We start from the raw sequence: 12,924 nt of genomic DNA, 5'->3' as shown, positions 1-12,924 counted from the left end.
CAAACTAACGCGACTCATTTTGCACAGAAATGCAATTTTAAAATGTAAGCAGATAACGATCCGGTTTCTGTACGAAACAATCCATCCAATTGTTTAATGCGTGAGCCGCTTCTAGTGTCGAAAGTTTACAATAGATTACGGTGACCTGCCTCCAGATATTAACAAAACGCCACTTTAAGGAGGTTGTTTTTTATCAAGGTTTAATATTTAACTTGGCACGGCTGACTTTTGCTTATGTAGTAGCTGCGGTGCAATAAACGGGCACTTTGCAATTAAGGCACAGCACAACTGAACAACTTGGAGGCTGCTGGTTGGATTTTCTGTCTCATCTTTCTTGGATATTACCTCTCCGCTGTTACCATGGCGCGGGACATATCATCTGTTGGCAGTCTACACGCTGTTGACTATGTAGTGGTAGTTGCTGGTCTTCTTATGGTGTTTTTCCTCGGCCTTTGGGTAAGAACAATCAATTCATTCACTTGTGTGGAAGACAGGGAGGCCACAACAACGCCCTGGTGACCTCAGATATGAAACCCCTGCATTCTATTTTTCGATTTGATAAAACTGTTTACATAGGTCTTGCGAGTTTGTTTTATGAATGCCGAGCTTTTTGACATATCTATGATGACAACAATCATCATGTAAACTATACGCGAGATATTGCAACGCTGAGTCAGCCGAAGGTATTGCTACACTTTCAAAGCAACGAATACAACCGTTTGCCACACTGTTGATATGTAAGCCTTTACTGTTAAGGCACTTTAAAACGAAATGCCATTTGACAGTTGTAAATCTTTGTAAAGCCCTTTTTTTGCAAGAAAGCAACACTTTCCGGATGAAGAAAGGCTTGCATTATTTCATAAACGTTTCAATTTATTACTCCTTACAATGAGACCTTTCCACTTTCATACCAAATCCAAAACGCGAGCGAACGTCAGCCCGAACGTTTTGACACCAGACGGAAACTGACTGCATAGCTACCTCATTGACCACACGCTTCTGGCAAGTTCAAAGTGATAAGGGCAGTGCAAAAACTATAAAGTAGCTGTGCAAAGAACAAGCAAATTCATCTCATGGCTTAAACACTTTGTCTGTGACGGTTACGTATACATAAGTCTACGCGTGATATCAAGGTAATCGCACTACATGTACAGACACTAACTCAGTCGTCTCATTCGACGATCAAGTTCAAAACCGGGAGAAAGCTTTACTGAACTTTGTCACAAACGTTTCACGAGGAAATCTAATGACGCGAGACCTGCAAATTCCAGTCATCTGGTCGGCCCGCTTTTGTTTAGCTTCGGGTCCGTCCAGGGTCATTAAGGTGGATGTAAATACCAGCCTTTGATAAAACCTTACCACTCCAAAGAATGGAGTTTATTGATGTATCGTAAAATCAACTGGTTTTACTCCGTTGTACCTTGTTCTAAGTTAACAAGGGTTAGGGTACAATTGCCGATAAAATCAAAACAAATAAAATGTTTATGGGATTGAGTTCGCTTAAATTTACAACTGCCATTGTAAACTGTTGGATACAGTCCAGTTCAGTCCCCTAGAGGGGTTATACCTGCCACTGTTTGATAGAACTGTTCAGTACATGTATTATCTTTTGGGTGGAAGTGTGACTGTACTTTAAAACTTTGACAACTTAAACAAATTAGAGCTGAGTCAGCGGACGTGTCGCACGTGCGATTCTGTAAGACTATGCACACATCGTATACAGCTGAAGAAATTCGAAATTGTTGTCTGATTAGTAAAGCTAATTTCGTACACTTTTCTTAATTATTTACGACGCTCACGTACAAGCAATGATTACAGTAACAGGCAATTAACTCCTTAAGGTAGTATGCACCTCGAAAGTGAAAGACTTAAACTTTTGCTCAAATTTTCTTCAATGAAACTGTCAACGATTCTCTTACCAAATCAACAATAAAAATCGTGGGGTCACCGTGCAAAGATTGGAACTAGAAAAACAAATTACCCAACATTTTGCAATCTTTGAAATTCAAAATGGCCGCCATTCTTGTGTTAACTCTATTCAGAAAAATTAAATTTTGGATTTGCGAAAAACTAAGCCGGTGAAAGTTTTTCTTTTCCCAAAAGCTTTAAAATGAGCCCCCACAAGTGTTAGATCAGAAAGGAATTGTAAAAGTTCTGGAGTCCAACTATTTGTCCCCGAGGCGCGTTCTTTTTAAGCCCTTACTAATAATACATAAGGTGTTTTGGATTTTAAAGATTTTTCATTCAGGAAGTCGTTTTTCGATAAAAATAGCACCATTTTTCACTTCTAAGACACTTGCTTATTCTGGTCAAAGTGACCGATGTAGATAGATATAGATAGCATTGTCGACATATTTCAACAAATACCTACTACGTCGATACACCGTGCCTGCTCGCTTTGCGCTTGCAGTAATAAATGAATCGTTTGATAAAACGACACGATGTGAACTCTGCCATAACATTGCGAATATATGGAAATGGCGTGTCTGTGTCCCGAATATAACATTATACATTGTTTGTGTTTATTGACAGTCTTCCCGTCGTGCAAATCGAGGAAGTTCACAAGGCTATTTCCTTGCTGGTCGAGATATGTCATGGTGGGTGGTAAGTTGGCGCTTACGCATATTTCACGCTATTTGGCAGCTCCAGAGAGCATGCACGTAAACCGTCGGAACGTAGGAGATAGAAAACAACGTAATCGAAAGTGAATATTTAGAAGTGTACTTGACTTAGTCTGTAAAGAAAAAATCAAACGTACTTCCTATTTCATTTTCTACAGTAGAATGAGGGTAAACATTTTTTGAGTTCAAGCTATGATAGCACCATGAATACAAGAGCTACTTTCACTGAGGGGTGTGAAGTGTCCAGTTTAAAAAGTAAATTGCTCGATGAGTCATGAAAATAGCATCTCACAAAACCATCAAATTCATTGCTATCGAACTAAAAAACCAATGCATTTAGATACTATGACAGTTCACTGACATGCAGCAGGAAGATTGCTCTACACCAGCTACATATCTTTTCATACATATAATAAAAATTAATGCATACAACAAAATATCAATTTTATGACCTGAACATGTTTGCACCCATATTCGAGATCTCTTATGCCGCTTTTATCAAAATTACTTTATTATGTTGAACAGAGACAAGCCACGCAACCCTAAAGTCTGATCTGATAGATTTTAATGACTTAGTGGCGATAGTTTGAATTACCACTCAACCAACCAACAGACACTAAACCTAGACTGGTGTATTTGTTCTAGGTTTTGTGGCTCTGCTTATATTTGATGCAGAGCTTCAAAACAATCGACCTGCACATGTCTTGATAAAATCATACTTCGTTTTACAGGTTGGTCTATCTCTGTACGTCAGCAATATCGGCAGCGCCACCTTCATCGGCATCGCAGGAACCGCTTCTGTGGATGGAATCGCTGTGGTTTTCTACGAATTCACGGTTGGTCTCCAACACACTTACACCAGCCTTAAGTATTCAAATACACACAAAGACAACAAATAATATGTTCAATGCAAAGGATGGGTCGTTGAACTAGAAATCCCTGTACATGTAAACGAACAGAAAATGTAACTTTGGAAAATATTTCAATTATATTTGTTCTCGAAAACAAATACATTTCTTGCATGTTCACCCTCAAAAACTATGTTGAAATAAAACAGATACAGCATTAGCCTTGTGAACACGATACACTACAACAACAAGCAATATCATTGCTAACAATTAAATTCTAGTCCGAATATGTTGCAGTTGTAGATAATATCATTGGTATCACACGTATACAGGTTATTTGACAAGATAAACACATGGCATTTCGAGATCATTTTCCGAGTCGACCAAGAAACTAATCACAAAACTAGAACAAAAACAGTTGCAAATACACCAAAAGTTACTGCCATTGGAAGTTTAATGTTCAGTAATTAATATTTCAAATGTATACAAAAGTTCTTCGAAGTGGTATACAAGCTGATGGAATTGAACGACAAGTTTAAAACCTGGAAAGTGACAATCGTTTTGTCAAAGAGTAATAAAACAATCGATCTAATAGAGACTGTCAAACCAACTGGTTAGTCTGTTTAGTGAATTGAGTTAGTATTGAAAACTTATCATGATTTCGCTTTGCTTTAATTTCTTAACTTAAGAAAGTCATAAATGGGTGGAATTTTTGCCGTTTGTCAGGTTGCAAGTTGTGTTATCTTTTCTTCTAGGCAGTAGCAATAATGCTATTATTAATATCTTTCTGAATACTAAATACTAACTAAGGAAAACAAATTTTGATTTCATTCATAGGGAGTGACATGTCTTGCTCTCCTTGGATTTTTCTTCGTACCTGTATACACATCTGCCGGGGTAAGTCCTTCATTATTGCATTCGACATCTTCTGTAACTTTTCACATTTAAATTGACTGTACCCTTCATCACGTTTTAATATTTTTATCAAATTTTCAGGCGTATACAATGCCAGAATACTTGAAGCTGAGATTTGGCGGGGAGAGAATCCGAGTTTTCCTGGCAATCATTCAACTGACGATGAACCTGTTCGCCCACATTACGGTGAGCGATACGATGAATTATTTGCCCATTTCGGTGTTAAATGAACAAATTCCCCTCCCCTTAACTCGCAATTAGGGTATATTACAGTCTCATAGGTATACACCGTTTCGCCTTCAAAATTTGTCACAAACCTTGTTGTTTTGAATTGCGACCATAAAATCGTTTGTATTTTCGGGGAGAATGATTAAAAATGATTTTTTGATCTTTTGGGTAATGTCACAGTCCCCCCTATGGTTATGTGTATCAGTCGAATATTCATTTACGCTCTTGAGAAGAGATTTATGAGAGAACAAGATGTGAACAGCGACCTCGTCTGAGTATCGCTATTTCATTTGTCATGGCGTAATTCTAACCAAGGTTTTCACCAAAACATTTCTTTTTAAAAGGGTGAAATGTACGCTGGAATACTGATCATACAAATCGTACTTGGCTGGAACATCTACGCATCTGTCATAACTTTACTGATATTGACGGCTATTTTCACCGTAGCAGGTAAGAAGTTACTATGACAACGTTGTGCAAGTTCCTAACATGTCACTCATCAACTACCATGATTCCTTTCAACAATCTTTTGACATTCATTGAAGAATAAATTTGAATTCTCTTTGGTCACACTGTGCATTGTTCAGTGATGAGTTATTTTTGATTCGGTGTCAGTATCAGGGAGCTCAAAAAGGTAATATTTTAGACAGCCACATTTGTGTTATGAACTGTGTCAGGAATAGGCATGTTATTATGACCAAATCATTTACATTCGCTACATGTATTTTACATCATTATCATTCTTTTATACGCTATTTTAGCGCAGACGAAACGGACTTTAGTCCGATGTATTTCTCTTTCCAATTAATGTCATTTTTACACACAACTTCTGTTGCACATTTTATTTGCGATTTTTCATGAAAATCATACGGTGCAATGCACGACTTCAGTTTGTGGGCTCGTTTATGACTTCTTTTCACCAAATTCAGTAAGATACGCCACAATGTACAAGTACCCTTCAAACGATTTCCAAACTTACAAGTTTTAGGAAACAAATCTTAAATAACACCCTGAAAGGAGAAACTTTCAGATTGTTTTGATTCTACGGTACATTATCTTGATTTCATAACGAATAAAATGTGATTTTTTTTGCATTTTTCATAATCAGTTAAAACCAATAATACCACAATGGGCCATACTTTTCTTCATTGATAAGAGCCTGGTGATGTGTTCGATATCATTCGATGAAGTTTCTAATGGGATTGGAATTTTTTAATCGATATCCTGCATTTAACTTATGACGTCGCCATTAGGAGTTTTGAAGGGACAAATTTATTCAATGTTCGAGCGTACTTCAATCTAGAACCTAAAGCATCAAGACGTTTTCGAGAAAATGCAACGTGTGGAGATTTCAACCATTTTACACAATACTTTATCAATAGGTGGGCTGACTGCGGTGATGCACACTGATGCCTTACAAGCTATCATAATTCTTCTCAGCGCTGCTGTGTTGATGGTCTTCTGTAAGTTCCTCTGATAAGTACCTTTAATGTTTCAGAGTTTTTTTTATAATTGATATTTTATTAGTAATAGTAATGAAATGTTACAAGTTTTCGTCATGTGGATTAACTGTACATGTCTCAACTATCAGTTATTGTTGGCAGTATTTAATTCATTTACAACAATACGTCTTTAGTTTTTTCATTCTCCATAGCAATTTCGGAATTAAGGTTGTAGTTGTGTTTAAGGTCGTATGTGCCTCGAAAGGGAAAGACAAAAACTTTTGCTCAAACTTTCCTCAAAGAAACTGTCAACCATCCTTTCACCGTGAAAGTTTGGTACTAGAGAAACAAATTGCCTAACAATTATCGATACTTGAAATTCAAAATGGCCGCCATCCGCGTGTTAACTCTGTGCTGAAAAATAAAATTTTCCATTTTCGAAGAACTAGGACTGTAAAAACCTTTTTTACTCCAAGAACTTCAAAATGAGCCCCTCAAGTGGTAGAATCAAAAAGTCTGAGAGTCCAAATATCTGTCCCCGACATGCCCGAGGCACATTCTACCTTAACTTGTAACAAATACAAAGCAAATGACGCTGGTGTCTCCAAGGGTACAATATGAATGAAGAAACAAATATTATTATTGTTGTGAGATCCGTCCTCCATGATGTACTTTTAGATGATATTACAAAATATTGTGAATACTAACGCACACGTAACTTTGAATTGTCTGTACTTACGTTTTGACTAATCAGGACATATTTGCGTTCGTATATTTACACTGTATATGTTGCGTTCGGTAGCTTTTAATTATTGACCCGTCCTGTTAGGGTAACTTAAGTCTGGTATTTATTATTGAAAAGGTCAATCATGGATATTTGAAAGAGAAAAACCCTAATGACCACAATATTGTACGCTAATCAATCAGTTTTCGGAATGACTTGACTAATAAGATTGATATATTCGGAAAGAGTGGATGGTATTACAATACTATGTCGCTATAGCAGTTATCATGTCTTCTATTCACAGCCTGGATAGAAATCGGCGATTACTTCACGTTTGAGGGACGATACATGGACGCAATTCCAGACACAACGGTAGCCGGTAACACTACATGCGGAATACCTACTGCTGATGCGTGGCATATCTTTAGACCAGTCGATGCTGCTCTACCATGGCCTGGAGTTTTATTCGGTATTATGATTCTGTCAACGTATTACTTCTGTACCAACCAGGTGAGTCACAGAGTGCTTTTGATGTGGAACCACCATGCATCTTACCTCTCTTCAGGGAGGTATACCACACTGTACAGAAACATACGTAATGTCAGCGATAACTTGTGAGCAATGCCTGTCATTACATACGTCATGGTACATGAAATTACGTTACATAACATATTCCATCGTTTCTTCGGCAAATCCTTGCATTTAAGTATCATTGAGATGTCTTCAACTTAAAATTTAAAATTGAATTGACATGATTTTACGCCAAACAAACATGACAGTAATAGTATTCACAAACTTTCACCACTTATACTCACTGTAACAGGGATCAAGGTATGAATAAAATGATTAACCAGTCCTCCCTATCATTTAAAACAACCATAGAGACAAGGAGAGCGTAGTAACCAATAGGCCGCACACACCATACGAAATGTCATTCAAACGCCCTAGCAAGAAGTTCATTTCGTGTTCTCAGGTTTTGGTACAGAGATGTTTGGCTGCTAAAGACATCAGTCATTCCAAAGGAGGTACCATTCTGGCGGGATATTTGAAAATCCTCCCAATGTTTTTGATGGTATGGCCCGGTATGATCAGTAGAATACTGTATCCAGGTACGTCCATGTTTTAACCTCAAAACACATCGAGTAATCCTGATTCAAAATTGTTCTTGTATTAACCAAAATATTTTGACTCTATGCCGCTCTGTTCCTCTTACAGACTTTTATTCCTTGCAGTGATGATATGACGTATCTCGCAGCTTATCATAATGTTTGTAATCTTGTTTTGTTTAGCTGTGCCACGCTTTTGTTAGTTTCAAGTATTCATGTTCCTCCCTCAATTCTCCTTGGATTTGCTCACTTTTCTTCTCTACCAATGAGTCCACTCTATTCATCATATCCAGCCATGGTTCTCCTTGACATTAACTCGATAATCGCCTTCGACATTAATGAGTCGGCCCTGAAAATTAATATTTCTTTCTTCTTCGCCCGTATACATCTTCACCGTCTAGCAAAACAAACAAACAAACAAACAAATTAATTAACTAATAATACCTACTAACGGTGTTACTAATATTATCACATTATAGAATAACTTTATAATAAAGATAAACAAATCACCTATCCTCTCTCCGCCTTCGATTGAATTGACGCACGATACAATCGAGCCAAATTTGTGATCACAGTGTCCCTTGATAGGGAAACATCAAAACTAGTATTTTGTAACTCACATTTATTCTCGTTCTATTCCAGATATCGTGGCATGTGTCGATAGCGATGTCTGTAACGAAGCATGTGGAAATGCTGCTGGTTGTTCTAACGTGGCCTACCCTTTACTCATCCTCGGATTAATGCCTATCGGTCAGTTGTTTCAATAAAATCTACCGCCATGGTACTGTTGACGATATAAAACTCGTCGACATATTAATGTATTTACAAGAAATGCACGGAGTGAAAACAGTGCCACAAGAATGGTATATTCATAAAAGCGAAATTTCACATATTGACTTCGTATCTGTGACCACAGTCACTCCACTCCACAAGACTGGCAGTGCAATAAGCACAGTAGAAGCACAGGGTGGGGGTACTGTGTTAGAAGTAATAACTTATCTTTCAAAAGGAGTAAACACATTCCGTCACGACATACCGCATTCGCTTTAATTTGACTGTTTATTGAACTTGACTGCTCGTTGCTAAATATTTTATGATTAGACTATTTAACTCCAAAAGTGCCGTTCAATTTAAATTACCGTGGAGTAACCGTGATATGGATCTGCAACTGTATTTCCTTATGTTGTAGTCATTGTTATGAAGTCAGTTCGACTGTAATTGCAAACTGTGGTTCTGCTTCTGAGCAATCTATTCTCTGTGCCAGAAAGTCAAGACAACGCTCTCCATGTGATTTGTCATCCAAATTAACGTTTCTACTCTTCACAGCTTTGAAAGGTCTAATGTTGGCGGCAATGTTGGCGGGAGTTATGAGTTCCTTTACGTCCATATTTAACAGTACCAGTAGTATTTTCACCATCGACATCTGGAAACGTATCCGACCAAAGGCTTCGACCCGTGAAGAAATGGTCGTCGGCAGGTAAATTCACTGTCTGTAGCAGAAGTTTTCTTAAACTTCCTTTCTTCATTTTCATAATTGTCAGCCATGCGAGCAACACTGATAAGTTTAAACGAAAATGTTTGCTTTCCAGGGTTTTCGTGTTGTTCATGGTTACAGCAAGTATCCTATGGTTGCCAGTGTTGGAAGCGTTCGGTGCTGGTCAACTTTTCGTCTATTTGCAATCCGTCACGTCATACATCGCGCCTCCAACGCTATCTTGCTTCCTACTCGCCATTGGCTGGGAGAGAACCAATGAACAGGCAAGTTCGGTTACGCCAGAACGCTTTCGTCCATGTTCTCATGCATTCACATGCCAGATTTATTCTGACGATTTAATGACGACGAAATTATGCAAATTTTGTCTTAACTTTCACATCCAAAGGCTGATTTTGATGGATTAGCGCATACCGAATTGATTGTCTAGATTACATTGACAATAGACGAAAGCCAACATTGTCTTGCTCGGCGACGAAAGACCAAAGAGGATACATGGTATTGGCCATGAATACGCGAAGATGGCGTCCCTATTACATGTAATGTAACGCAAATGCCATTCCCTTCTTTCTGTTTTACTTCCTCCCAGGGTGCATTCTGGGGACTTATCGGTGGCTTTATCATCGGCGGTACTCGTATGATACTTGACTTCGTGTACGAATCACCAGGATGTGACGAACCAGACACACGTCCAGGTTTGTTGGCCAACTTCCACTACCTTCACTTCGCCATATTCCTGTTTCTAGCGTCTATGCTGATCACGATATTGATCAGTTTGTTCACCAAACCACAGCGCAAGGAAGAGGTAAGCCAGACAGACAACACGGTTTTTAATTTACTATTCAATAAAATTTATGAATTAAACAGGTCGTCGAACGAAAGACATGTGGCAGTGATCTGTGGATGATTAACATGAATCATATTTTATCCTCGTATGGAAAGTAAGTGTGTTGTAGCTTCATATAAACGTTTTAGGATGCTTTAAATGTCCAAACATTTGCTATCTGATCTTCTCTGATGCAAGAGATTGGCTGTGCAAATATAAAATGGATGATTGGAAATGCATTGTTTGCAATACACTATGCCGCTCAATTCTACAAGCGATAAATATCAAATTGGATGCCAAATCACAGTTTAACCTTATCAATATCACTAAAATAATAAACTTTTTGTCGATTTTGATCAGACGTTGCTATTGGAATATCGATATCTCGTGTAAGTTATATATTAATGACCGCCCTGAAGGAAATGTCTTGTTTATTTCGAATTTCATTCTGTCAGATTTTAATCGTCTGGGCATCGTAACGGGATAGGTTTTTTTTCTTAGTATTTTACGATGTCGTGTCAATTTCTGGCAGCTGTATCGTCTGACATGGTGGACTCGACACAGCACAGAGCCAAGAGCTGAACATGAGATTGACATAAAGAGGAAGACGGAGAAGCCGGTTTCAATGGTTGATGTGGCAACATGTACTGATGAAGACGTTGTCGAACCGGAGAACAAAGACACCAAGCCATCTGAAGAGATAGAAGACTCGGAGAAAGATGTCAAGCAAGTGGACGTACACGGTAAATAGCAAAATAGTCAGATAAAACACAGTAAGCTCAAATATACCAAAGAAGGCAGGGAAACGATGATCTCTATGCGTTTACACAGATCTTACTCAGACTACTGGCTATGCGTTCATTGGGACCACTGACTATGCCTTTGCCCAGACCACTGACAATGGGTTTATCCAGACCAGTGGCTGTACGTTTACCAAGATCATTGGCTATCCATTTACCAACACCATTGCCTATTTAGGCTACAGCGACACCCACTTTGGTCAACCCAATTCTTTTACGCCGAGTCATGTGACTACAGACACTTAATTTGTACCTTTGACTTTTGTGCTGCGCTCTTTGATTCTTTTTGGTCCGATAAGTCAGCTCACTCGTAACCCCAATCATATCTAGTGTTTTCGACAATCAAAACTGTACCTCATATTGTTCAGTTTTAGTTTCGGTTGGAAGCGTCAGAGAGAATACGTCACCACGTGCCTGTAAACTCATGTTTGAAACAAATTTTAGGCAAATGATAATTTAGACCATGAAAGAGTGAATTCGTTAGAGGCGTGCATCAAATCTTAATGCTATGTGTTATCAGAATAGCACTATGAACATAGGAGGTAATTTAAAAACAATTTAGCATCGAATTTAACACTTACAGGTTGTAAAATATTTTGACTGTCTGTAATTACAGAAGATCGGGACACATGGACATCGTTCAAATTGTGGGCCTCTAACTGGATCTGTGGAGCTACTTCTCAAACTTCTGAAAAAGAGCAGCAGATTCGTGAAGAACGAGCGATCTCATTGGAGGAAGACCCGAAGTGGGCGCGCATTGTCAACATTAATGGCGCTATCCTATTGGTAGTTGGAGGATTTGTTTGGGGTTTCTTTGGCTGATAATCAGAGTGGAACTACATTTAAAAAATGGAAGGGTTTAAACCCGAGAAACTGCTTCATTTTGTCTTTTCTGGAAAAAAATAGCAATATTTTGTCACAATAATGTAGGCCTAATTGTGAAATAACTACTTGTCAAATAATTCCTTCCAATCGCAAATTTTAATTTCAGAGATACAATACGATTATCGTTTGTTGAATGCTATTTAAAATCTCTCCTTGCAACGAAGGAAAGATCTGTCGGAATATTGATTGCCTAGCATCACGTTTCTTTAGTTATATCTGTGAGAAATTTTACTTGTCTTTCGATAACGTAAGTACAGGCACTCCGTTTATCGTATCATCTTTGCGTCTATTTTTCAGTAAACTGAACATGACATATACCGTACATGTATTTGTTTGCACGATCACACAATGCTGAGAGACGCAGTCACTCTGAGAGTTGCAGTTTATTGAATCAGCCCTTCATCCATCGGCATATTGATAATTCTGGTAGATGCCGCCAATAAATGCGGCCCATGATATTCTTCTAACTACATCTTCTGTCCTTTTTTACAAATTCTTCAGTATATTTGAAGATTCATACCAATGTAATTGGCTTCTCAAGACAAACATAAGACTGATAAGAATAACAGACTACAACTTCGTCTCTTTGAGCATCTTGATTGGTTGTTTAAATATTTACCCACTATTTAACCGAGAGTCCCTGTGGATATATGCATGTTTTTGAATTGAGAAGTATAACTGTTGATTTGTTGTCTTCCAATGTCATTCAATATTTGCGACATAAATATCTCCTGAGGCATTCACACTTCAACTGTCTTCGTGTGTTTTCACACATTTCTTTTCTAATTCTGCATTCTGAAGCAATAAAATTCTGCATTTTTTAGTTTCGTACATCTCGTTCCGGTGTTGTATACTTCCTCTCTGACATAGATCACGGTCATTGGTATCTCGTAAGATAGTTAAGTTTCAAGTATTTTCAGCATTTCTCTTCTACAGTTATCCAGCAAAGACGAACTAAATATATAATGCACTGCGCTTTCTTTCGAACCTAGCAAGGGAACATAGAGACACAAGTCTTAAAGATCCTGACACAAGCA

The 12,924-nt window shown here is 38.1% G+C and overlaps 1 protein-coding gene across 2 annotated transcripts; it reads left to right on the top strand.

Moving 5' to 3' along the window:
* The first annotated feature begins 217 nt into the window (after window positions 1–217).
* Window positions 218–12,717, top strand: LOC139132064 (sodium/glucose cotransporter 4-like). Of its 2 annotated transcripts, none has more exons than XM_070698454.1 (15): window positions 218–456; window positions 2,533–2,604; window positions 3,353–3,457; window positions 4,307–4,366; window positions 4,466–4,570; window positions 4,957–5,062; window positions 5,995–6,075; window positions 7,083–7,288; window positions 7,752–7,887; window positions 8,527–8,634; window positions 9,211–9,361; window positions 9,474–9,642; window positions 9,966–10,181; window positions 10,735–10,945; window positions 11,619–12,717. In XM_070698454.1, exons 1-15 carry the CDS (start codon window positions 361–363, stop codon window positions 11,822–11,824), a joined length of 2,028 nt encoding a protein of 675 aa, XP_070554555.1. In that variant the 5' UTR covers window positions 218–360; the 3' UTR covers window positions 11,825–12,717. The 2 variants fall into 2 exon arrangements, with proteins under 2 accessions (XP_070554555.1, XP_070554556.1); XM_070698455.1 differs by having other exon boundaries at window positions 264–456; window positions 3,353–3,694; window positions 3,751–4,366.
* The last annotated feature ends 207 nt before the right edge of the window (window positions 12,718–12,924 follow it).

This window comes from Ptychodera flava, chromosome 4 (assembly GCF_041260155.1).
Source record: "Ptychodera flava strain L36383 chromosome 4, AS_Pfla_20210202, whole genome shotgun sequence".
Lineage (NCBI taxonomy): Eukaryota > Metazoa > Hemichordata > Enteropneusta > Ptychoderidae > Ptychodera > Ptychodera flava.
This window is presented reverse-complemented; position numbering and strand designations above follow the sequence as displayed.